This window comes from Lissotriton helveticus, chromosome 11 (genome assembly GCF_964261635.1).
Source record: "Lissotriton helveticus chromosome 11, aLisHel1.1, whole genome shotgun sequence".
Classification (NCBI taxonomy): Eukaryota; Metazoa; Chordata; class Amphibia; order Caudata; family Salamandridae; genus Lissotriton; species Lissotriton helveticus.
This window is the reverse complement of record NC_136072.1, coordinates 1131018760-1131046254: the sequence shown is the minus strand read 5'-3', so window position 1 is coordinate 1131046254 and position 27495 is coordinate 1131018760. Positions and strand designations below refer to the sequence as shown.

The 27495-nt window shown below is 45.7% G+C and overlaps 1 protein-coding gene across 2 annotated transcripts in view; it reads right to left on the bottom strand.

Moving 5' to 3' along the window:
* Window positions 1-27247, bottom strand: part of LOC144792711 (uncharacterized) — a 1012556-nt gene extending 985309 nt beyond the window's left edge. Inside the window, exons 1-2 of one of the 2 annotated variants that reach the window (XM_078667877.1) lie at window positions 27077-27247; window positions 10456-11243 (exon numbers count right to left, since the gene is read on the bottom strand). In XM_078667877.1, coding sequence (XP_078524003.1) covers window positions 10456-11187 — 732 coding nt within the window. In that variant the 5' untranslated portion in view covers window positions 11188-11243; window positions 27077-27247. The remainder of the gene's footprint in view (window positions 1-10455; window positions 11244-27076) is intronic. The other variant, XM_078667876.1, reaches the window with a different exon arrangement.
* Window positions 27248-27495: the final 248 nt, after the last annotated feature.

Here is a 27495-nt window from a genome sequence, read left to right as displayed (position 1 = left end):
CTTCTTTTTACGCCCATATATCCCAAGAATAACATCCTATGTTAGGGACACCGGAGATATGATTACAAAAATAGAAAATTTAGTATTCAACCCCAGAACAGACATTTTAGTAACAATGGACGTTGAAGCGCTGTATAGCAACATACCTCAGAAAGAAGCGCTTCAAGCTACCAGTTGGTTTATTGATCAGTTCAATATATTATGTCCTAAAGAAACAATCTTAGACCTTCTACACATTGTACTCACTGAAAATATTTTTGAGTTCGGCAATGATCTATACCGACAGATACGAGGTGTCAGCATGGGAGCCTCGGTAGCTCCTTCTATTGCCAATATTTATATGGCGGCATTTGAAACTAAATTTATTTATAACGAGGTGGCACCTTTTTACGAATCCATTTCCCACTGGTCCAGATATATTGATGACATCTTTTTTATCTGGACCAGTGGGGAAGATACACTTCGCGAATTTATTCAATGGATCAACCTTGCAGACAGCAATTTGAAATTTACAGCTAATTATGATAAACAGCAAGTAGAATTTCTGGACATACTAATCAAACATGAAAATAAAAAGCTAATAGTGGATCTTTTTGTTAAACCAACTGCGAGGAACACTCTCTTGCATTTTAAAAGCTTTCACCCCCGCTGTCAACGGGAGAGTATTCCTTTCTCCCAATTTCTCCGAATTAGGAGAAATTGCACGAACTTAGCCGACTATGACACACAGTCCAACATCTTACGTCAAAAAATTTTATCCAGAGGTTATCCTCATAGATTAGTGAGGGACTCGTACAAACGAGCAAGATTTTATGACCGAGACTCACTTCTGAGAAAGAAAGATGCTAAACAGAATACGCAACTTGTCTGTGTTACCAAACATTCAACTTTAGACAACACAGTGAAACATATTATAAATAGAAACTGGCATATACTGAATTCTAATCCCACATCAAATGCTAAGCTAGATAAACCATTATTTGCTCATAAGCGTAACAAAAATTTAAAAGATTTAATTGTACACTCAAGATTTACTGTAAACAATCCTACATCTGAATTTGTTCAAAGAACTATTGACAACAATTTTCCTGTGAAAGGAACAGTCAAGTGTTCTTCCTGTAAATCATGCCCTAACATTCTAACAGGTGAGTCATTTGAGCACAATGGTTGTCAAGTTGATGCGAAAGACATGTGGAACTGCAAAACCGCGAATTGCATATATTTTATTATATGCCCATGTCAACTTGGTTACGTGGGAGAAACCTCCAGATCCATACAGGTGAGACTTACTGAACATCGTTCAGCTATCCGTACCCAGAAATTGACAGCCCCACTTGTAAAACATTTTCTGGACAAGCAGCATGGCCCAGACGATTTTAAGTGGCGAATCCTTGAAAAAATCAGACTGCCTGAAAGTAAAGGTGGCAGTAAAATAAGAAAAAAACGCGAAGTATTCTGGATTTTTTCCCTTGGAACTTTTAAGAAAGGCCTTAATTCAGAAATTCCGTGGGAACACGCGATTATTTAATGTCAGAACTGACGTGTTATATTTGCTCCAGTAGTATATTGCCTTAAGAGACTCGTGCAATTTTGAGCGACATAACTAGTTTTCCTTCTGTCCTCTTTAAATTTGATATCTCATGTCCGGGACACTGTCCAATTATTTATTCTACATATCTCAAAAATTAAAAGAGGACTATTCTTTAGGTCCACATTTTTGAGGTTACTTCAGAAATACCTAGCACGCCTCGGTAATTTTTCTTTGTGTAATTAGCATCTTAGTTTTGTATTTACTTTTATAACCACTTCCAAAAAACGACGGTTTTTAGCGACTTCCGGGTCTTAGTTAGTTTCAGTGACCAGCGAGTTTTTTATTTGCTAAAGACTCATTAGAAGTAGAATCAGTATCTTGTTATTATCAGGCACGCTTCGTGTGGTGCCTTGGAGACACTCTGAATATTGCTGAGTCTTTTTTCTCTGTCACCTTAGCAGTTTAGTCCGTTTTCTATCTTTATGAACGGCACTGAACCATCAGTCCACATCCGCCCCACTTTCTAAGATATTTAAAGTGATTGGCCAGTCCCGTCAGTTTGATCGTCTGCTATCTCGACGACGGGACGCCATATCCTGGTACCGTCGCAAGTTTGCTTTATACGGCGGCATGCTTGTCTTGCATCAGGTAACTTTGTAGAAACGGTTATTTTTCTATCATGGTATATGACCCCATCTTATTTTCTTGCCAAGTCGGTATATATGATTACCTGAGCTACCTATTTTTATCTGTAGCAGAGATGTCGGCACTGATTCACGTAAGACTTATGCGTAACCATTGAATGTGATACACCTGCATTATTCTTTCCGTGTTCCCCAGTTGACACAATAAACAAACTAATGGTGCGTGTTTCCTTAAAATCTTGATAGAAATGCGCAGATATTGTCGGCTTGTCATCTTTTGTAGAACGCGCCACAAAAATAATCAGAACCATCGTGTGTAGTTAGATTGTTCTAATATTAGCCGGTCATTATCCTTCCTTGTTCTTTTATTCAATTTAATAATTACGCTTAAACGAAGAAAATGAAAATTATCGGATGTAATTAAGTGTCTTTTACATCCATCTGCCCCCATAGAATTGTGAGTAATCGGCCACATACCGGGTTGGTGTGAAGGGATTAAGGTTGCATTCCATCTTATTGCGAATACTATTATCTTTCTCTCATAAAAGACATGAATTTTTATTTACAGTTATATTCTACAAAACTGGGAAAACATACGACTGGAACTGCCCATTGACGAATTATCGTTTTTTAATTTAAGGAACATATCATAGACGCATTTGTCTCTTTCTATTCAGGTACATGATCGTTTTACTAATCATAGGAAGTCTCTTTTCTCCCTGTTACAATCAGTGACTCAGTTCCTTCATGTATTCCTCTTTAGATTTTACGACGATACTATTAACTCCTTACCGTGTGATTATAAGGATCTGGAACATATGTTACATTTAAACATCGATCGAATAAGGTACATCACTTCTCTATCGTCCCGGCGGCCCCCCTTCCCTTTTTGTTTCCCCCCCCCCCCCCCGCCCCCCCCTCTTCCTTTCCTCCCTTCCTAGCGCCAGTCCTGTGAGAATCTCCAGATCACTTTAATTCATTTCAACTAATGTTTGTATTTTCCAGCTAATTTTAATCTTCTAAACGAGAAAGCGCCATCTTGGTTTATTTGGTGAACTTGGACTGTCTTGGACACCAGCTACGCCTAGATACGCCAGATATTGCGTAAGCAGGTACCGTAATGTACGTGTAAAATTAATTGGATATTTAGAGAACTTGTTTATAGTAACAGTGTTCACTATTATGACGTTTTTCGACCAAACCTGAATTTATAACTACATTGGGGCACTTGAATTTCATCGGTTGGCAATACTAAAAATAGTTGCCATTAGAGCTTTAAATATAAAAAGAACCCCTGCTTGAAATTTTGGTTGGAACATTGTCCACTTTGAATATATACACACCTCTTCCTGGTTTAATTGTACATCTTTATATGAACCATAGAGACATGGAGTTGCCATCGCTTTGCATCAACTTGATACCATGTTGCTCATATGACAGATTATGTCTATCTGTATATAGTGTGTTTATTGTACGATATGATCACCTTCTTAGGAAGTTAACGTGTATCTATTCATGTACCTAATCATGTTTATATTTGTTCATGTATCTCATCATGTTTATATCTGTTTACACCTATATCATGCCAGTCTGTTTCTATTTGAACAATGTGTAATGAATGGTCCACATATATTGATCTGTTAATGTTTCATCTTTAGCCTCAAACAGCCATTTTTGAAGTACAACACAATCGCCTTTTTAAACGTTGTATCATCACACTAGTTAGACATCTGAGTAGCAATACTGGACTCTTGTAGGTTGGGTATGTCAATGTGAGAAATACTGTCTATATTAAGAATAAAAAAAATTTGTTAGAATTGTTTTTTTATTAGATATATTTTACTAAAGAAATAATGATTTAATAAGGTTGTTTTTTCCCTTTATGTAATTACAGAAATTGTATTGTGACTCCTGAAGAAGGCGTTTTCCGCCGAAACGCGCGTCGAGTAATCTCCTCTTCATCTAATAGTAGACACTTTCTGTGTCTTTTTTATTCATGTTGTTTTTAATTTGTGGTGTCATTATATGTATTTCTTTGCACCTAATGGTTTTATTATGTAATGTTTTATAAACGGATTTATGTAAGTTTGTTATTTTAAAAGAACAGATTAAAATTTGTTGATAATTTTTTCACAACTGCCTACCCACATTGAGTTCTTTATACCTGTGTCTAAACATTAAGTCTGCCTAGGAGTTTTTTTCATATACTACCTTGTTCAGGCCCATGGTATAAGTCAGTAGAGGGAAACGTGGCACTGGCAACCCCGATGGCCCCCACCCAGCCCCCATCAGACCCGCATGGTAGTAGAGCTTAAGAGGATAAAGCCCCCCCCTTTTTGTGAGGAAGTGCATCAATCCGATGTTGCTGTGTCCTTGGATACCTCTTGGATGGCCGCCACCTGCTCCTGTGCCATCGTCGTTGGGTCCGGTCTGAGTGACGCCCTAGATGACCGTCTGCGCCACACGCGCTGCCATCCATCCCCCAAGGAACGCGGGGGTCTCCCCTGTGAGGAACCTCCTGCTTCTTCGCTTCCTGTCGAATTCTCGGTCATGTCGATCCCTAACAAGGCACATGTGTCTCTCAATGACCGGAGCTGCTGTAAGGCGCCATTCCACTTGAAAACAAGTCGGAAGGGGTGACCCCAAGAATATGGGATCCCCTTGTCATGTAGGAACGTAGTGGCAACTTTGAAGGCCTTCCTCTTCTGCAAGGTGATGGCTGAGAGGTCCTGATAGAGTGCCACGTGTTGCCCTTGATAGCGGAGAGGCTGTTTCTGACGTGCCTCCTTCATTATGAGCTCCTTCAATGGAAAGTCAGGCAGGAACGCTAGGATATCCGGGGGAGGAGCGGGCACTCTGCGTGCCAAGCCCACCCTATGCGCCCTATCAATGCGGATTATGAAGTCCTCACCTTCCCAAAGGATTTCCCTGAAAAGGCCCTGCAGATAAAGGGTGACACAATCCCCTTCCGCCTTGGATGGCACACCACGGACTCTTATGTTTTTCCTTCGGGAACGATTTTCAAGGTCCTCCGCATGGGCCTGTAAGTCCACCTGTTGTTCCTGTAAGCGTAGCACTTCCTGCTGTAAGTGTTCCACTTCCTCACTCCGTATCTGGTCAGCATCTTCTACTGCGGCCACCCGTTCCCCCAATCCGTCCCCATCCCGGCGGAGCTCACGATACTCGCTCGCCATATCCTGTTTCAAGGTTTGGAAATCCTCCCGCAAGGAGTTGAATAGGGATTCCAGGAATGCTTTGGTTTTTGGAGCTCCCTCATCTTGCTGCCCTGAGGTGTCTTTGGCTACTGCCGGGCCCGACGGGCTCTTCTCCCCCTTAGGGGCCCCTTTCGTCAGCATGTCCGTTATAGTGCGGCCACCCCTGCATGGCCCCGTCGACATGACGAACCAAGCACTGTTTCCCCGGGGGTCCCGCTGTGGAACGGCTCCAGGAGAGATATGACGCCTCACCAGCCCACACTTGCACTGGACTCACCGCTGCAGTGTGGGCCAGCCGTCTCCACAAGTATCACACAGCACCGCACCGCTCCAAACGGGAGAGATCACAATCCTGATCGGCTAGGCCCCAACCGTCCTAGGCCCTCGGGGAAGTACACCACTCCCGGGCCCCTACTCTCCTCACCGCTCGGCCATCGAGGGGAACGAACATCCGCACCCCGCTAGTTTCAGCTCCCGGGCAGGGACCCCCCTGCGTGGCGTGCTCTCTGTTGGCTTACGGCAGTGCCCCCGTGCCACTCCTGGCCGCGACAATCAGGCTGTCTCCCTGAGAAAGTGCCCCTTCTAGTAGGCCCCGAAGCCCAGGCCTCAAGCTATGAACGGGCCCCCAAGTCCTGCTGGGCCCCCTTGGCACTCGATAGTGGGCGCTCCAGAGACACCCCAGGTGCTGCTGCTGTTCGTCCGCGCCAGCCCCGGCGGGCCACCGCGGGCGTGGGGAAACTCCCTCGCTGAACTGTGTTGAGCCCCGAGGCAGTGTGACAGCAACCATGCACCAGTCCCCTAGATGTAGGCCTCGAAGCCTGGACCTCGATTTCCACTGATGCCCACCACGCGGCAGCCGCCTATAACCAGTCTCTCAGATGTAGGCCTCAGAGCCTTGGCCTCGATTTTCGCGGAGGCCCCCCGCTCTCGGCCGGTCTCTCTCTTCAGGCACCGTCTCCGCCTCGCTCCTCACCGGCCTCTGCTGGCCACTGCTTGCTAGGGAGACCCCTGGGAGCCCTCCTCTCCTGCCCTCAGGGCGCTGGCTGCCCTCACCTTCGTCCACCCCACCAGGGGTAGGCCCCGAAGCCTGGGCCTCGATTTTCGCGCTCCCGCAGTCTGCTCCAGCTCTGACCGGGAGCGCTCACCCCACCACTCACCTCCTTTTCTAGGGCAGTTATCTCGGATATGCAGCCGACCTCAGCGCTCCGGGCCCGCACAGCTTTCGCTATCTCCGATCTCGTCAGTCGGCCGGGGCAGGCACTGTATCCCCGGTCCTGTCTCACCCAGGAGGCGCGGCGCCAGCCAGCGTCCGCGCCGCTGGAAGCAGTGTGTCGCGCTGGGCAGCCGCTGCGGTCCCCTCTGCATAGGCGATCGGAGTTCAATGACCACCGTGCTGGGAGCCCCAAAAAGCATTGTTTGGGGGGGGGTTATAGGCTATACATGGGTCGAAACTGGGGCCGGGACCGGGAGCCTCACGAACTTGCGTACGCTGCGGTCGCCATCTTGGCCACGCCCCCAGGATGGACACTTTTATAAGCTAAACTGTCTGTTCCTGGTTTAAGAAGGGCTACAAAGCTAACATCACTAGGATGTTAAAGCCTTATGGCACAAAAACACCCTAAGATGGTGTGTCCAAACAGCAGGACAATACTTGCAGGGCTGACGTTTTCAATCAGTGTTGGAGCTGGCAGGTCTGGACCAGAGGTACAACTGGCTGGATTGGAGCAGAGCTGGACTAAAAGCGAAGACTGTAACAGCGGGAGTAGGACAAAGGTGTTGAGACACATTAGTACACTAATCAGAGGCGTTTCTAAACTGATCGATGGGCTGGTTTCTGAACAGGAGCCAACTGACAGTAATCACCTCGTTGGCAGGAGCTGGAACCGAAAAAAGAAACAACTGACAGTAAAAGGCTGGACACAGAAAAGGAACCACGTCACAGAAATAGGCAGGCCTCATAAATGGCATAAGGAAACTGAGCTAATGCTTGAGGATGTATGACCTTACAACGCAGGCTATTACAACACCTGCCTTTACAACGCGGTTTTTACATCGCATACCATTACAACGCATAGCGCTTTTGGGTGCTGGATAGTGAATAGTTTAATTTACTATTCCAACTCCAGTCCCCGTGGACACTAGGGAAGGTGTTGGATAGTAAATTAAACGTATTCCCTATCCTAGAGCGCCCCCCAGCGCAATGTGTTGTAATAGTTTGCGTTGTAATGACCGCGTTGTAATGGTAGTGCGTTGTAAAAGTTTAGTTGTAAGTGATGTTTACCAATGCTTGATAGCCATCTTAGAATGGAGAACCACTAAATTAGAGCAGAAATGGAACATCTTCCTTACACCTGTGCCCGTGACTGGCCTAGAATCCTAACTATTGGGGGGTGGATGGTTTTAAATGTGTATGATTGTAGCTTAGGCGGTAGGGGGTAGTGAAGGAGATGTGGTTGGGTTGGGGGGTGAAGGTGATGTAAGTGGTGTAATGTATGGTGCCTTGTGGTTGTAGGTTGTAGTTAGTGGATATGTGCGATCATGGATCTTGTCATGAAGCACAGTCCTGTAATTTGCACTATTCATTCTCCTCTTTCTTAGAGTAGCTCTTTCAACTTTTTATTTTTATTATGTTATTGATTTGTATTTAATGTTTATATGAAAGACTTGCTTCTAACTGAAAGTGTTAAATTCTATTCTATTCTAAGTGATGGAGTATAGATAGTGTGGGTTGCACTTGGTGTAGATAGCAGGTGGGATATGGTGTAGATGCTGGTGTACTTAAAGGGTAAATTTAGAGTGCAGATGATGGTTTAGAATAGATTGTAGGCGGTGGTGTAAGTGATGTTCCCGTAGGCACACAGTGCAGGTGAGTAGGGAGCTGAGGATGATGTAGTCAGGTAGGTTTTAGGTGGTGGTGATGTAGGTATAAGATGGGATGTAGGTGACAGTCTAGTTCGTGAGCTATGATGCAGACAGAGGTACAGAGTGCAAGTGATACCGGGTAATAGAAGCATTACGTTGTGTAAAGGGTGTAGGTAATGTTGTAGGTAGCAGTGCAGATGTGTATGGTGGTGGTGCAGTTCTAGGTGTAATGGGGTGGTGTAGATTAGGTGGTGGTGTGGATATAGGGTGAGAACTGCTGGTGGTAGTTGTTGGCTTAGGTGAGCAGTAGGGTGTAGCTGGTGTCCTTGGGATGAAATAAAAAAAATCCAAAGGACCTTGGGGAAGCGGGTGGAGAACAGCTGAGTCTTGCACCTGGTCACGCCAGTGGACAATAATGAAGTTGAGTGTGAACAGGACAAAGCAATGTGTGCTTTGGGAGGAAACAGTAGCACAGTTGTAGATGGTACAGAGTATAGGCTGTAGGTGGTTTAAAAGTGGTAAAGATGATCTATAGAGCGTGTATAGGTGTCTATAGTGTAGAAGATGTGTAGGTGCCATAAGATACAGGTGGTGGTGAAGCCTGTAGGTGCTTTATGATATAGGTGGTGATGTATAGTGGAGGTTGTAAATGATGGTGCAAGGCGTTATAGAGAAGGTAGGCTTTACGCTGCAAGTTGTGCTGTATGTTTATATATTAATGCAGCTGTTCAGGCAGGAGGAAGTACATTTTGTATTGTGTGAATGTTGTGTTGGGTGTAGACTGTGGCAGTGATGCAGGTTGTAAGATAAGGGGGCTGTTAAGTTGTAGTTTATATATTCAAGTTGTCTCTAGGCAGTGAAGGGAATCGTTTTTTATGCATGGTGTAGGGTCTGGATGATGATGTAAGTGGGTGGTTGGGCTGTGGTGGAAACATTAGGAAAGTTATACTTTAGACTACAGAAAAGGCACTGCAATACCATGCTAATGTCAGATTGTGCACTCTATAAATATGTCCATGTTAAGTTGTCGCGTTTTTCCGCATAATTATAGATTTACCACATTTTCCAGATAATCCATCGTCTGCTCCATAATCTGCATATTCTAACTAAAAAATGTTGTTTCTAGCTCCAACAGTTCAAAAGTTTCTTTAAACGCAGAGACATATTGCGGTGCAGTGGAAGGCCCTTTGCAAAGGTTAACTGGACATCTTTCTGTTACTTATTGCTATATTTTGGTGTTAAACTGGTACTAATGAGGTGCAACTTATGTCCAGGGAGTTAAAAAGTGTAAAAATGAGAAAATAATGCAGTATTACCATTACAAAATTTGCCGCATTAAGCCACATAATTTGCCTTTTCTTGATGCATAACTAGGCCCACCTCAAGGTTCCAAAGGCCCTGTATTTAAGCTATAATTTCAAAAGTACAATTTGAGTAAACAATTAAACGTGGCTATAATTAACAAAACCATAAGGCGACTTCATATCCTAGTTTGTGGTGGTGCATCTGTAGAAATAGGAAATCCAGTTTTAAAAGCACTGTTTAAAAAGGGAACAATTTCTCATTGCTTTGGATTCAGACAAAGGCTTTTTCACAACACCCTGCTCCCCCATCTCTCTCCACCCTCAAGGACCTGAAACCTTAAATCTATTTATCAAATATTGAGGTGGCATACCGATCGCAAATAATATATAAGTGATTAATACATGCCAGTGTCACAGAGTTGACGCACCCATACTTAAAGGCAAAGTTGGTGTGGCTGTTAATAGTTGCCGAAAGCACGATGTTTTGCTTTTCATTAAATGTCTTGGGCACGATTTTGTAGCAACATATTTTTGTTGTCTTACCCAAACATTTTGCCGTTACCTCGGAGATGAGAACGGGACCCCCTGTGGCTCTGTGACCCTCGGCTTGGAGCTTCTATAACCTGTGTCTCAATCATGGCCTGGGAAAGAATTCAAAGTGGATATCAGGGAATGAATGCAGAATTTCTTATAGGTGTGGATGGAAGAGTGTAAAGGTGCCTCTCGTGATTTCTGCAGATATGGGGCCGGAAACCTTTCTGCCCTATAAAAGGTCTGCTTGTACTGGCAACGAGATGGAGCTTAGGCCTGGTTATAACCTAATTGATTTGGAATTACCACTTCATCACAGCTCTCATTTGCGGTCACAACATGACTGGACTACGTTTTTCGAGTCTTACCCTAGATTCACAGGAACTTTCATCATCTGCATAGTACCCAAGATGCCCCTCTGCACGCAGGGGTGTTTCTGTGTCTACAGATTGCCGCTGGCACCAACAAGGCGGTGCATGCGGTTCTTTGCGGTGCTGGCATGGGGTGTCCTGGGTTTTTCTCTTGAAGAGCAGGCATGGGTCCTGTGTTTCAATCCTGTACTGGAGCTGCTCTGGTCTAGACCGGCTTTTGACCATTTTACCCTCTTGGCAAAGTCCTTCTTTGATGCAGCGGAGCTTCTCCAGGTCCCCTTTGAACTGCTCTTCACTGCAGCGCTCTCGAAGCTGCTTGTACAGGCAGTACTTCTCTTTCAGGGCCTGGTCTCCCAGCTCCCTATTTTGCTTGCGCTGCTCTTCTAGAGCCTGGCCCTGCTTTTGCTTGAGACACTTGTACTCCTCTTCCATGGCCATGTACTGGTTCTTCCTGTACTCTCTGTACTGGTCAGTCATGATCTGCTCCTGTTCCTGTGTCTCCCGGCACTTTAAATCCTGGTCTTCTTCGGACCTGTCCTGGGTGTCCTTATTCTGAGAGTGACATGCCCTCAGAAGCTGATCTTGCTTCATCTCCAGGCAGTGCTTCTTTTCTATGGCCCTGAGATGCTCTTCCATTGTGCGACGGTACTTCTCTTCCAGGCATCGAAACTGTTTGTCAAGTGCCTGGTGCACCTGCTGGTAATTCATGGTGCTGATGGGACAGCTCATGGTCGTCCTAGTTGTTTCTCAAGTCTCTTTTCTTTGTCTTTGTTGGACAGAGACACCTAAAAGAAACAGCATATCTGTGATGTTAAAATAAAGCAGCAATGTTAGACTCTCTCTCTTACAAACACACCTATCACTAATGCCTAGATTACTTACGGGTAACCTTAATTACTCCGATTCCAAATTCCTCGTTCCTATATTTACTAATTGTAGCTGTGAGGCTCCACCTCACTGTGGACATCCAATACTAAAGCTACTTTATTCTCCTTCTATCACCTCAATCCACAATCCCCTTTAACTATTTAAAAAGAACGATCTCCTAACTTCTTGCTGTATGTAAGCTCTCAAGTACACCGCTCGTTCAATTCAAGGAGGAAGGATGGGAACATAAGCACTGGGACGAGGAATGTGAAATTGCGTGTCAAAGATTACTGGCAAGTTATCTAGGGGTAGATGTATCAAAATTCCATTTTGCGATTTCAAAATAGCGATTTTTAAGGAATTGCTATTTAGAAATCGCAAAATGGAATGTATGTAGAAAATCGCTATTTTTTAGCGATTTCTTAGTCTTAATTATTTGCGAATTCGCAATTTGCGAATTCGCAAATAAGGAATAATTTCCCATGCATTCCTATGGGCCAGGAGGCCCATAGGAATGATTGCGAAATATTTCTTAATTTGGGAATCGAAATTTGCGAATTCGCAAATTGAGAATAATTTCAAGGGTGCAGGGGTGTCTCAAAGACACCCTGCTGCACCCCTGAAATTTACATTTGTGTGCATATGGCACACATACATGCCCTATGGGCATGTATGTGCGTCACATGCCACCTTCACAAATGCCAAATAGGGCATTTTTAACCCCTTTAGTGCTGCCGTCGGCCAACGGTCGTCGCAAGCACTACCTTGCCAGTGCTGCGCACTTCCGTTGGCCGACGCGGCCGCACCCGTTTCTTCGAACATTCAGCACTGGCGATGAACGTTCGAAGCAGTAAACGGGTTAAATGAAATCGCAAATTACCACCAACTACAAGTTGGTGGTAATTTACGATTTCTTAACCCAAATTCGCAATTTCTAAAACCCACATACATCGCATTTAAGGAATCGCAAAATTTGCGATTCCTTAAATGCTTAAGCAAAATAAGGAATCGCACATTTTTGCGATTCCTTATTTTGCGATTTTTTAATACATTTCAAAAAATGCAAAAAAGCCTTTTGCAATTCGCAAAGGCCGAAATTCGCAAAAGGCTTGATACATCTACCCCTAGACATTACCTTCTCCACCTAAATGCAGACATGCCAAAGTTAAAAATGTCCTTGATAAGGACTAATAAACTCAACCGAATTAATATTCTCCAATACTTGACAATGAACAGATTCCAACCAAAACCTTTTTCATCTTGTTAGTTAAGACATTGTCATGGCTAATTAATGCTTGCAAGTTAAAGGAAATCACAAGGAGGTATTGTAACCAAATAGCTCCTCGAATCATGTGATGTGGCGGGCATATATGCAAATGTAAAAAGAACAATTGATGAACAGAATGCAGATCAATGTCATACATTCTCCCTAGTACAGAGATCTGGGCCTAAATCCATAGTTTTTTTGCTCCCCATAACACTCCAGTTTGAACCCAGCCATATGCAAATCAGTCTGAACCCTGCTCCCTATGGGAACAGTACATCCTGAACTGCCAAGCCAGGTTCAGAGAGGACCTGGCTTGGCGGTTCGGTCTGGGCTGTTCCCATGAGGCACTGGGTCAAGACTGATTTGCATATGGGCTGGGTCTGAAATGGGGTGGCATTGTGAGCAAAAGAATGATGGATTTTACCCATATCTATTGACCGGGGGTGAATGTTTGATTTGCTCTGCATTCTATCCATCATCTGTGTCTTTTGCTCTCTCGCACTAAATGCGTAGGGTATGCCCAGACGTGGGTCCTGGACTCACTGGGTAAACATCACTTACAACGAAACTTTTACAACGCACTACCATTACAACGTGGTCATTACAACGCAAACTATTACAACGCATTGCGCTGGGGGGCGCTCTAGGATAGGGAATACGTTTAATTTACTATCCAACACCTTCCCTAGTGTCCACGGGGACTGGAGTTGGAATAGTAAATTAAACTATTCACTATCCAGCACCCAAAAGCGCTATGCGTTGTAATGGTATGCGATGTAAAAACCGCGTTGTAAAGGCAGGCGTTGTAATAGCCTGCGTTGTAACGTCATACATCCGACTCACTGTGTCACTGGATTCAAGCAAGCCTGGCTGATATGGGGTGATGTCCTGAAACCGGTTCCAGTATGCTTGTTTCCGCCCAAAGTAGGACCTTGGCTTGGCAGTTCGGTCTGGACTGTTCCCATGAGGCACAGGGTCAAGACTGATTTGCATATGGGCTGGGTCTAAACTGGAGTGGCATTGTGAGCAAAAGAACGATGGATTTAGCCCTGATCTATAGACTGGGATGAATGTTTAATTTACTCTGCATTCCCTCCATCATCTGTGTGTCTTTTGGTATATATGCAAGGCAAGTATGTACAGTCTGACAGCTAATGGCGCTTGTGAGATCCTGACACTCGTGACTCGCGGGAACTAGGTGAGAGGATGTGGTCTGACGGCTAGATTGCCGACTTTGGTGCTGGAAACCAAGGTTCGAGCCTCGGGGACACAGATGTGATTTTGGGCAAATCACTTAATCATCCCGTGCCTGAATGTGTCCTTGTGTAACGTTAACCGGTGCTCATGTAAAGCGCTCCAATACCTTCGGGTCAAGTTTGCGCTATATAAATCTGCATTCAAAAATTAAACCCAGAATCCTGACATTTGAATACTCGCCCTTCGTGCAACCTGTCCTGTTACTCTGCTTAAGGACCATATAACATGTACCTCATCCTTTACTTATACAACAAATATGGACTCAAAATTGATATTCTCCCACAAACGCCATTAGCTGAGAGACTGTACAGACTCGCCTTGCTCAGATACGAGCCACATCACATGATTCAAGAAGGTATTCGGCTACAATATCTCCTTGTGATTTACTTTAACACAAAAGCATTAATTATCACAGAGGTCAATGTCTTAAGTGACAAGACAAAACAAATGTTGGCTATATCTGTCAATTATCAAGTATTGCAGAATGAGCTAATAAAAAAAATTGCACATACAACACTGTGAAAAAGACTTTATTTCTGTGCAGTTGCCTGCACCTTTGCATGAGGTCATGTCCCAATTTGGGGAACATTCGGGTGGTTGTTCCCCCCTGTTCTTGAGCACTGAGTCCTTAGAACGATTTAATTTTTTTACTGGATTTTAGCATGCTTGCAAGTACTCTGCCACCCCTCGTTTTGTACAACAGAATTCATGCTAGCCAGAAAACTTGAATTGAAAAGAAATGCATCTGTTTATTAAGTTTCAACAGAATTCATGGCACATTGCCTGAACGCAAAACCTTTGTACCAAAATGCACATCAGTTCCTTGGACATAATTCAATCAAATATAGAAGGTTTTGCCCAAGTTGCTGCAACACAAACATCCATAACAGAAACTTCCAAAAGAAGTGCACAATTAAAAAACAATCCATTGGAGATCATTATTTATTATAAATAGAAAAAGGGAATAGTGGATTGGGATGCTAGAAAGAGAAGAAACTAGCTTTAATTGGTGGTATCCACAGTGAGACAGACACTCACCGCTCCATTTAGCAGGGAATGGGGCATGAAATGTGGTTGAGGAGGTAATGAATATTTAGTATGTCATTATAGTCTTTGTAACTCCCATAAAGGTCCGGGGGTAAATCACTTACCTGTCATTACTTCACTCTCCTACCTTAAACCCTTCCCCTACTCCACCTCCTCCCTGTCAGTCCTCTCCTGTACTGGTTAACTCGCGCCAGGCACCACGGCCTACCCAAGGCCCATGCACAAGCACAAAAACGTTGTCTGTTCTTTTAGTTAATAAAAAAAATTACACAGACTTGCAATCAAGGTGTAACGGTGCAGCTTTGATCTATAATGCTAATGTCTAGGGCTACTTTAAGTGCATGGAGAGAGGGATGATGCCACAGGAGACACAGGAAGGTGGCTGCTATTAATGTGCACGTATAAACTGAAGGGGTACCTGAGACACCTCCACTACATCTAGACCACAAGTTCCCAGTAATTAGGAGATGGAAACAGTTGTATGAGAGAAACAGTATGAATAATTTTGCCATTGCAAGGGAAGTAAGTGAAAATGAGCATACAATCAGGATCTATATCTTAGTAATGGTTTGTCATATTTTCTTTTTGCTGTGACGTTATTCCTAACGTATGACCAGGGCCACTAAAATTATGTGACTTGGGGAAAACAAATTCTGTGGCAGGGTTTACTAAATTATGTGGCAATATGGAGCATTTTGTGATAGTATTATTTCGTTTATTTTTACATTTGTACACGTTAACACTGTCTTGGAAAAGTTTACACCTCGTTATTACCATTTTAACATCGAAGTACAGCAATAGGCAATTGAAAGGTAACCAGGGAACCTTTTTTAAAGGGCTTTCCACAATGCAACAGCACATGTCGCTGCTTATTTAGTAACTTTCGATCTGTATGAGCTAGAAGCGACATTTTGTTTTGTTAAAATCTGCAAATTATGCAGCAAATGGTGAATTATGTGACAAATGTGGCAAATCCATAATTATGTCGAATACGCTGAAGTTGCAGAATCGTATCATTCCAGTGGCCCAGCTTATGGCATTATGTTAAGCAAAAAGCACTGATAGAGACAAAGTTTCTCCAATACCACATACATACAGAATAGAAAGAATCAGTTCAAGTACCTATTACACAAAGGAAAGCCATGGCAACAATTCCATGGCCGCTGTCCTGGATACTCTCAATCTCCAGATGTGCTTGCAGAAGGCATATCTCGCTAATATAATTAATAGAAATTTAAAGAGACACCACACTTTGGGGGACCCGGTGACTGCATTTATTCTCTCTCAACAAATTCTCTCATTTGTCACATAAATAGACCGGAATGGATTATAATCAGGGCCACTATAATTATGGATTCTGCAAATGCAGCGTTTATTGCCTAATTATGGGTTTGTCGCATTTGCCACATAACCCGTCATCTGCTGCATAATTTGCAGATTTTAATGAAAATCATCATAAGCAGTGGAAGCGCCTTCATACATGTTTACATACACGTTTACTTACTGGTCAGCTTTCAGTTGCTTTAGTTGTGTTTTAAATTGGTACTAATGAGATTAAACGTTGCTCCAGGCAGTGTTAACGTGTAGCAAATGGTAAATTAATTAAGAACTACTCCCCCACACTGTGCTACATAATTTAGTCAACCCTGATGCATAGTTTGGTCTTACTCCTGTTGCATTATTCCGTTGGCCTTAATAATAGTGCAGATGTTACCCCTCGGGTCCAAAACTGATAAGATAATATACTAGGCTAATGCACTTGCTGTGAACATCTTTTTACAACCTGTGGCTTCACAAGATCAAACCTTGTTACTCAGCCTTCCAGAGTCACTTCAAGATTTTGTGCCTTTTTCAGTAAACTATTTTACTTTTTTTTTTAACTCTGTATACCTTACCCCTGGCTAAGCAAGAGTAACGTGCCTGTGATCTCCTTTTAAACATGGCTATATTGGATTATTCCTAATTGACCCATTTAAATTGCTTATAAGTCCCTACTATATCGCCTAGAAAATCCATCTAGGGCCTATAAATTGAAAGTCAGTTACATTTCACTTGTGGACTGCAGCACCTATTGTGCAATCCAGAGTGGGCCTGAAAAAAATGGCTTCAGGCCTACCATTGCAGCCTGACTGCTGCAGTGTAACACCTGCAATGCAACCTGTTAAAAAAACCCGTTTTGACAGGCAAATATCTCCCTTTAAATGTGAAAAAGTCTCCTCTATGTAGGACTTGTAGCCCACAAGGTAGAGTGCATAGTATTTTGAAAGCGGGACACATAGAAAATGTATGTCACAATGCTCCTACAGTGACAAGGCCCCAAAAGCTATTTTCACTGTGGCAGGCTTGTCTGTCCTATACAGATAAACAAAGACCAGAGTAAAACATTAACACTGCTATCTTGGGTTTGGGATCAGCAAGGAAAATAATTAAACCATTATTTTTAATAGTTCTTAAAAATCCAATTTAACTGTAAAGTTGGACTTTAATAAGTATTACAGAAAGGTACATTTTGGAAAGCTACATTTATCATGTCTGAAGCTCCTGAGGCTAATTTGCATCCACTCTCCAACAGCTGCCCACATCATACTCCGTTTTTATTGATGTTAGAAATTCCTTCAAGGAACCACACATTAGACCACTTTGATAGACAGGTCCACCTGAATGGGCAGTTATGACTCCTCTGAGCTCAGCTAGACATTCAGGGTGATTGCTACTACCCCTTCTGTTGGCACATAGTGTTAAATTCTGGCTGAAAGGCCTATCTGAGGCACATGTAAACATGTTGCTCCCTTGAAAATCAGATCATATTTCTTGTGTATCCGCTGTCTGATTGGTGAAGGACCCTTCTTTGTCTTACCAGACCTCTGCCCCATTTTTTTTTGTAGTGGATCCAAGGCCTGCTTCAAACTAGATTTTAGTGTTATAGGAGGAAGAACACTAGTCATTTCCATAGCACACTCCACTACACACCATCAGCTATCAGTGCCCAAGCTTAATGTGCTGTAGACTTTGACCATCATGGAATTACCCTGACGCAATGTTGGACATGTTTTCAGTAAGGAAAACAGGAACCATTGAAAAAAAGTAGATAGGCCAGCACCTGGCAACTTTTGCCTCACCCATGAGTAGCCCCACCAAGTAGCTAGAGCCAATCATAAATGTGGCACCACAAGGTACCCTCCTCAGAACACTGTCTAGGACGGTAGAAGATCGGAAGAGGACTGGACCTGCTGTCTGTGACCTAAGAGGAGCCTTGTATGAATAGAGCTGATCCCTCTTGTATCCAGCACAAAGAAGTGCACTTCAAGGGTCTGTTGGTTGATGTGACTTGAGGGACACAACAAGGTGCAAGGGGCCTTTTATCAAAATCCCTAGCTGGCCAGTGGCTACTGGACTTAGGCTGAACTTGGCAGTTGGTTTCTGCCTTACACCCTGAGACTCTCTAGGTGCCTTCCCTTGATATCCATGTGGTCTTAGAAGTTTACTCCTGTGGTTGTTTGGGCACCAGAACAGTGAGGCAGAGAATATAGGGTGAGGTGGCGAGAGAGAAGGGTGAAGCAGAGACACAGGAGGGTAACAGGGTGTAGGCTGAGGCAGAGGGGGTAGTGAGGAAAAAAGAGGATGTGAGAGAGGTGAGTCAAAGGCAGGAGTGTCAGCAAGTGTGAGAGAGGGTGAAGAAGAGAGAGGGTAAAGAAGAGAAAGAAGGAAAAAGAGGGGCTAGAAAGAGAGAAGGACAATGAAAAGAGAGAGAAGGGTGAGATGGAGAGAGAAAGGGTGACATGGAGAGACGGTTGCAGTGTAAATGGAAGGGGGAAGTGGAGTGAGAGTAAGCTGACGCAGAGTGTGAGGATGGCAAGGTCAGGAGAGTGCGATACTAGGGTAAGGGGAAAAGAGAGGTTGAGGTGAGAGAAATATGAAAGTGAAGTGGAGAATGAGTAGGGAAAACAATTGGATAGGTTGGAAAGAGACTAGCATGAGGTGAAGAGTGTGAGTTGGGAGGAGTTAGAGGGTGAGGAGCTGGACTGCCGGGTGAAATCAGGAGAGAAAGAAGCATGAGGAGAGATCAAGCTCATAGGTTTAAACCTCTGGAAAAACAGAGTTAAAGCTATTAGACCGAACCTGGCAGTAGGTATGGTATGCAGCTCACATCCATACAAGGCCATCCAGCATGCGCAGACCCAGCTCTCAGACACCTGGGAGACTCTGCCCCACCTATGCTTGCTTCTTTATGGTCAGGGTGACCAACCGTCTGTAAATTTTACGGACCGTCCGTAATATGGACCTCACGTCCGTTGTACATGAGGATCCTTTTTACGGACGCCTTTTATCCGTAATTTTGGGCATTGCAGGGAACATCACCATTCCCTCCATGAAGCCTCAGCTCGCTGGGGCCGCCTCGCCCTACTCCTTAGAGCACAAGAGCAGCACCATTCCATCCATCGTCATTCTGTCTGCAGCTGATTGCCACATACAGAAAATGGGCCAGCTAGGAGTGTTACTGCATGCGGTGGCCTTCTCCTGCCACAGTCTAGGGCAGCGCATTCTGTTAGAGGGAAGGAATGTACAGGAATGTGAAAAAACCCAATGTTGCTACGTGAGAATCCAGTTTATTCAAAGAAGCTGGTGAAACAAGTTGAAAAGAAGGGGCTAGAGTTCATTCAATCTCAATATTGTAGAAACGTGCATTTTCAATATTATATTCAACGAAGCCATGGTTGCTGCATTTTTATTTTATGCAACTAACAACCAGTTCTGGCTTGTTGTAGGTGTAACGTTACTTGTTGTGTTATATATCTGGATGCAATGACAAAAGAGGCAAAATACCAGTATGGCGGCACACTATGCTAAGCACAGATTTTTAGCCTAGGTGTTTTAAGCCATGCCCTTAATTACATCAAACATCCCCTTTGGAGAGCCCCCCTTTTTTCATCTCGCTTAAAGCCCTGGAAACAACACCATGTCACAGTCACCTCAAGGCATGGCACTGTGCATCACGCATGACTCATGACTTCCACTTTTTCAGACGGTCTATGTTCAAGGGCATAGTGAACCCTACCCCCACCCCACCCCTTGCTTTAGGAACAATAGCAAAGGTGAAATTCTTGATGGGCCTCTTCTGTATGCAACTAATACCCAACTCATAATTAATATGAAAAGGTGGGCAAGTAAGTAAGTAAAGGGATGAGTGGATGGCTGGATGGATTAGTCAAAGGGTGAATGGATGAATGAAAGGGTGAATAGATGGATAATAAGTGAAAGGATAGATGGATGAGTGAAAGGGTGGATGGTCGGTGAGTGAATGGGTGGATGGATGAGTGAAAGGGTGGATGGAACGATACATGATGGATAGGTTTGCAAATGAATAAATATGTTTGGATATAGATGGGATTATTTATATACTATTGTGCGACCTCCTTTGGTGTGTTTGTAAAACGTACCTTTTGACCCAAAGTATTGTCTTGAATTTTGACCTCCTATCCTGAATTTTTGTCCTGAATTTTGACCCTGTTTTGAATTTTTACACTCACCGTCCTGAATTTGCACCCATGCCAGTTGGTCAACCTATTCATGGCCCTCCCGGATCCCAAATCCTGAACCGCGCTCATTAGGGGGGATATCTCGCCCTGTTTTTCAATCAGGTTCATCCTCCAATAAAGCAACATGGTTCCCTGAACTTCAAAGAGAGGACACTCTTTGCAAACGTACATTGGTTTAAAAGGTTTATTTTCTATTCATTGTAACGGCACCACCAGTGCTTTAAATGGGCTGGGACTCGCCGGTACTGAGTACCGGCAATTCCGGGAAAAAATTCCGCCAGTACCGGCACTTCGCTGTAGCCAGGGAGAGTACTGATACCCTGAACCACGGCACGGCAGGTGCCGGTTAGGTTTCTCCTCCAGTGCAGGGCAGATGCCGCTCTGCTTCCGATGAGCTTGTAGTGAACCGAGACGTGAAGTAGCCTTTTGCAGAGTTGCAGTGCTCATTTGAATGCCCCCAAACTGCAGTGGTTTGAAAGGGCTTGTGTCACGCTGTGATTAACAGGACAGGATCTCTAGACAGACCCTGCACTGTCAATCAAATGCGCAGCGACCATTCCGGTGAAAGTGCCACCATGGCTTTCATTATGTGTAATGACTTAATCTGTTTTATTTATTTTATTTCATTTTATTTAATGCGATTTTATATAGCGTGAACTTTATGTAGCGCTCTAGTGGTTTTCCCCCAAGGCTGACTATGGCCGGAAGCTCGTGCACAATTGTATCACCTTCTGGCCAGGCGTGGCCAGAAGGCTATAAGGCTATAAATAAATGAGCCGGAGTCGCTCGGGACCTCTGGTCCGACTAGCCCTTCACTGTGTCTGTGTGATTGCCTCACTGTCATTTCACCATAGGCCCCACTTGAAATTCTGATCCCCCTACACTGGCGACGAGGGTGGGACCGTAATGAGCGCCCCAGAAGAACTGAAATGATAATACCGGAAAGGTCTGATGAAGTATCGCAGCAGCCGAAGGATCGGCGCGAGGTGAGGCGCCCGACATCGTGAACACCGCCCAAGGTGACGTGCTTGGCGACGTCATAGACCGCACCGGTGAGCAGCGTGAGTCAGGAGCTTCGTAGGGACACCGGCAAGGCAAGCAGCAGAGAGACGCGAACACCAGCGGCAGGCCTGTTCACAAGAAGGCCGGACTGCCGGCTAACAGAGGCGCGCATGCGCAGAAGAAGCAAGGCCCGGCAGAGGGAGAAAGGCCCAGCGCGAGTAAACGCGCGAAAGGTGAAACAGAAGGGGCAGAGAAATTAACCCCGCGCCTACATGACAAAAGGCAGAGAAACGAGTGCACAACAACCCAGGAGTGCCCCTAAGAACAAACGAACCACGGCACACCAGAGAGAAAAAAGGAGGTAACAAGCACTGGCAAAACCAAGAGCAAAGTTACAGAACAATCGTGTAACAAAGCCCCAAGTCACAAGAAGCCCGAAAGAAACACAAAAGAGGTAACAAGCACTGGCAAAACCAAGAGCAAAGTTACAGAACAATCGTGTAACAAAGCCCTAAGTCACAAGAAGCACGAAAGAAACACTCAAACAGCAAACACCCCACAATGTTGAACCCGCCAAACGCCGCGGCAGTAGGCCAACAACAAGCAGCACTCTCAGCACAACCAGCAGGGCCACCAACGCTGCCATCAGCACACTCCTAAATCCAAGCTCTGCCGCCGTTTAGTGAGCTGATCGATCCTGTAACAGTAGCACCGAGATGGGCAGTGTGGATTGGACAACTAAATAACTACTTTGTGGCCACCCGAGAAAAGGACAATGAGGTCAAAAGATCGCTACTTATACACTTTGGAGGTACTGAGATTTACAAGCTGTTCGCTCATCTCCCAAACACTGGAGCTGCCAATGACTATGACGCTGCTGTGCGAGCGCTTAACGCACATTTTGATCCTCAGCTCAACCATCATTATGAACGATTTAAATTCCACCAGTCGAGGCAAAGAGAAGGGGAGACGATGGATGCGTTCCATGCACGTGTGAGAGAGCGAGCGAGCACATGTACAGAGGATGACCAAACAAAAGAAGTCACCGCGCAGCTCACTCAAGGGTGCCGGAACAAAACATTGAGGACGCTGATACTGCGTCAACCACGCATCACGTTAGACGAAATACTAATCCTTGCACGATCGCATGAACTATCCGATCCCCGATCCACAGCGATGGAGGCCGCCCTCAATCCTCAAGGATATGCTGGAACCAACGTAAAGACAGAAAGGGTGGACGCCTTTCGCACCCCAGGTAGAAGTGGGCGAGGAAGATGGCCGACCAGAACGCCACGACGGCCGCCATGTGGCTATTCCGGACGAGAGGAACACAACCAAGACGGCTGCCCTGGGCGAGGGAAGACTTGCTCCAAGTGCGGAGTGCCAAACCACTTTGCAAGTGTGTGCCGAGGAGGGTTCCGCGGAAGAAACCCATCAGGAAAAAAAACAGTCACTGGGGCTGTCAGGCAGTCAGCCCTTGATGAGACTCAACCGTCACGACCCACGACATCCCGACACCCCCACCACACACGCCTGGACGAATCCTCCCCTGAAGAGGATGACGAATGCTACTTCGTGTCATTCACGAAAGACTTGAAGAGGAGGCGGAGACCCCAGCCAAAGTGCCAGATCCAGATTGATGGCTCATCGGTCACCGGGGTAATAGATACGGGTGCCACAGTAAATGTGATGGGCATACAGCACTACAAGAACCTCAACCCTAAGCCGAAACTAACGCCGTCCAAGATCCGAATCCTGACGTATGGCAGCCAAACACCACTTCCTCTACGAGGCAAAATGCTGGCACAGGTCAAAGCAGAAGACCGGGAAGTCACGACGACATTTCACGTCGTCGACAAAAGAAGCCGACCTGCTAGTTGGGAGCCACACCGCAGAGGATCTAAACCTCATTGCGTTTGCCAACGCCGTCAAGGTACTCCAAACTGAAGATATCCTACAACTATTCCCATCGCTATTTGAAGGGCTAGGGACAATCAAACGACAGCCTATGAAACTGCATATCGACAAGGCCATCCAACCCATTGCTTTGATGCTCCGACGGATTCTGTTCCATTTGAGAGCCACAGTCGAACAAGAGCTAGCGCAACTAGAAAAGCAAGGGGTCATTGACAAAGTGACAGGCCCGACACCGTGGGTATCACCCATGGTGATAGCAGAAAAACCCCGGCAGCCAGGGAAAATAAGAATCTGCATAGACATGCGAATGCCCAACAAGGCGATAAAGAGGGAAAGACACATCACACCCACAGTCGATGATATACTAACAGACCTGAAGGAGCCCAGTGGTTCTCGAAACTGGATCTGAATGCTGGATACCACCAGCTAAAGCTTGCCGAAGAAAGCAGATACATAACAACATTCTCGACTCATCTAGGCCTCAGGAGATACAAGAGGTTAAACTTCGGGATATCATCAGCAGCCGAAATATTCCAAAACACTATAAAAGAAATACTATCAGGCTTACAAGGAGTATTAAACGTTAGCGATGATATATTGATACACTCCAAAACCAACGAGGAACATCATCGGCGGCTGAAGTCCACACTTAAAAGACTAGCCGAACACGGAGTAACCTTACACAAGAACAAATGCAAGTTCTTCCAAAAGTCAATAGAGTTCTTTGGTTACGTATTCAACTCAGATGGGGTTCAAGTGGACCCCAGAAAGTCTCAGGCGATCAAACATGCCCCCACCCCAACGACAGCGTCGGAGGTGAGAAGTTTCTTGGGCATGGCCCAATACTGTACCAGATTCATTCCGAACTTGGCCACCATTGCTGAGCCCCTACGGAATCTGACAAAGAAGGAGAATCCATGGAAATGGACAGACGCCGAAGAAGAAGCGTTCACCAAAGTCAAGGCCGCACTACTGGATGGGACCACCATGGCCTATTTCGACACCTCGAGGCCCACTGAAATATTAGTGGATGCCAGCCCCGTCCGGCTGAGGGCCCTGCTCACACAAGAGACAGAACCGGCTCTATTGGCATTCGCAAGCAAGGCGCTCACTGCAACTGAGGCGAGATACTCTCAAATCGAAAGAGAGGCCCTAGCTGTGAAATGGGCCTGTAACCATTTCCACCTCTACATAACTGGACACCCATTTCGAATGGTGACAGATCACCAGCCGCTAATACCGTTGTTTAAGGGCACAGCCTCTCATCCACCGCCGCGAATTGAGCGATGGGCCATTCAAATCCAACAATATCAAATGGACCTTGTGTATAGACCCGGAGCAAAAAACCCGGCGGACTTCCTCTCTCGACACCCCACTGTAGACGCAGCACTAGAAGAAGAACCAGAGAGGCAAACGGAAGAATTTGTAAACATGGTATCGCAATGGGCCTGTCCCCAAGCCCTGTCAGCGGAAACAATCGTGACACAGTATGCTAACAATGAAGTCCTGAAAAGAGTCACGAATGCAAAACAGACAGGATCCTGGGAAGGTTTCCTACGGGATGTCCAAGGGTGGAGTGAAGCAGACCGGCTGCGCCTGGGCCAATTCTGGAAAGTACATAACGAACTTAGCATCGCAGAAAATGGACTCATCCTAAGAGGACCGCGAGTTGTAATCCCTCTGGCACTGCAGGACCAAGCAATGAAGCTAGCCCATGAAGGACACCAGGGCACCCGAAGAATGAAAGGCTGAATGCGTAAAAAAGTATTGTTTCCCAATCTGGAGAACAGCGTCGACGCGGTAGTGCAGAACCGCCGAGCGTGTCAACTAACAAGCACTGCGGAAGTTCCAGCACCAATCATCACTGAAGACCCTGCACCATCGCCATGGTCGTGGGTCAGTCTAGACTCTGGCAGCTTCCCGGATGGGAGAGTTACAGTAGTTCTAATGGACAGCTACACGAAATATCCAATAGTGAAACTGGCTCAATCCACTAGCTTCACGAACATACAGCCAATCCTGAGCAAAGCCTTCGCCATGTTTGGGATTCCGCAGCGACTCAAGACAGACAATGGCCCTCCTTTTCAAGGAAGCGAGTTCAAGGAGTTCCTGCAAGGGCTAGGAGTGAAACATCATCGTATCACACCACAATGGCCCCAGGCAAACGGAGAGGTGGAACGGTTCATGAGGACTATCAACAAAGTCCTAAGAATAGCTACAGTAGAAGGAACAAACCCTGAAGAGGTGCTCCAACACTTTCTCCGAGAGTACAGGAGTACACCTCACAGCACGACTCAGAGATCCCCCTGGTCACTCATGTTATCAGGACAGAGGCGTGATCTGCTCCCTATGGCGGAAAACTGGGTGCCTGACTCAGACTTCCCTGAAGGCGCTCAAGCCCGGCGGAAGAGAACCAACGATAGGGCGAGCAGGAAGAGGAGAGCCCAAGACCGAACACTAATGCCAGGAGACTCTGTACTCATTCGAGCGAAATTTCGAACCCACTATGAAGCTGTACCATGGACAATCAGAACAACCAAGGGCACTGCCATAACGGCGCAATGCGATGGAGAGGAAGTGACGAGGAACGTCTCATGGTTCAAGCGGATACCATCTACACCCATCAGTACAGAGCAACCAGTTGAACTACCAGTAGGGTGTAACACTGCGAGTGAGTCAGAAGAAGTTCATCACTCCGATCTATCGACACCCCCTCCTGCTGCGGCCCCAGTGTCACCAAGGCGGCCGCAGAGAACCAGCTCGGAGTGAGCACCGGCGCGAGGTCGGCAGCAGTATAACCTTAGGCCTAGCCAGATACTAGCAGACTTTGCATGCTAACTATTTTGCTTTGATTTGCTTAAAAGACCAAATTGGGAAGGAATGTAGCGCTCTAGTGGTTTTCCCCCAAGGCTGACTATGGCCGGAAGCACGAGCACAATTGTATTACCTTCTGGCCAGGCGTGGCCAGAAGGCTATAAATAAATGGGCCGGAGTCGCTCGGTACCTCCGGTCCGACTAGCCCATCACTGTGTCTGTGTGATTGCCTCACTGTCATTTCACCATAGACCCCACTTGAAATTCTGATCCCCTACACTTTACACAAAGCTGTCAGAGCACTTTACATAAGAACCAATTGCAAAACATAAGGACTTAGGATTACATGCGTTACATAAAAGATACACACAGAAAAAATTGCAAATGTACAAGATGTAATGTCACACAAGGAAGAGATACAAACAGAAAGAAAAATTGCAAATGTACAAGTTGGGAATATATGATGATACAACGAATTCCGTTGCAACGCATGCCTTTACCACGCATGCGTTACAACGGAATTCGTTTACCACGGATAAACTTTAAAAAAAAAGTATTGACATAAACGCATTTCTCGTGTGCTTTAATATGTACTGCAACTAGTACAAAAGTTATTATGTATGATCATATCTTGCCTTTATCTCCGCCTACATGTCGCACCTCTATTTTATTAAGTGCCTGCACTTATTTTTTCCCCATTTAAAGCACTGGGCATCACCATTTTAAACAGACACGCTCTGCCCTTCCCTGCCTTTCAACTGTGGCTTCTCCGCTTCCTTTCCCCGTGTCCTGCTCCAATATCCTGTCGGTGATCGCACCTTCCGTTCTCCAATTCTATAACATAAGAAGGATTCGCAGCCCGCCCCACTCCTCCCCCCCCCGTACCCTGCCCACTCACGCCAATCCTCACCGGTGCTGGTCCATTGACAGGACTGACTGGGCTTTCCCCGTCGACATGGACTTCTCGCAGCCCTCCTCTCGGGCCGCGACTTCCCTGGGATTTTCAAACGCGAACTGCCAGCTTCCGAGGAGGCCGCGCGGGGCCGAAGCCCCGCTCCCACCAGTAGCAGCGGGTCACAGGGCGGCCACGCGACGCGGATCAGAGGGCAGGCACGAGACGCAGGTCAATCGACACCTGCGAGCTGGTAGGAGGCGCGAGCCTGGCGCCTGCCACGAGGCGACAAGGCAGGAGCCGTGGACCTGGCGCGAGACGCGGGTCGGAAGCAGTGTGGCCTGGCGCGAGAGTACAGTCGGAGGCCTGAGGCCTACTGCGAGGCCCGGCACTGCTGCTGCTCACTGCGCGGGGCTGTGACCGGGGCTGAGCTCAGA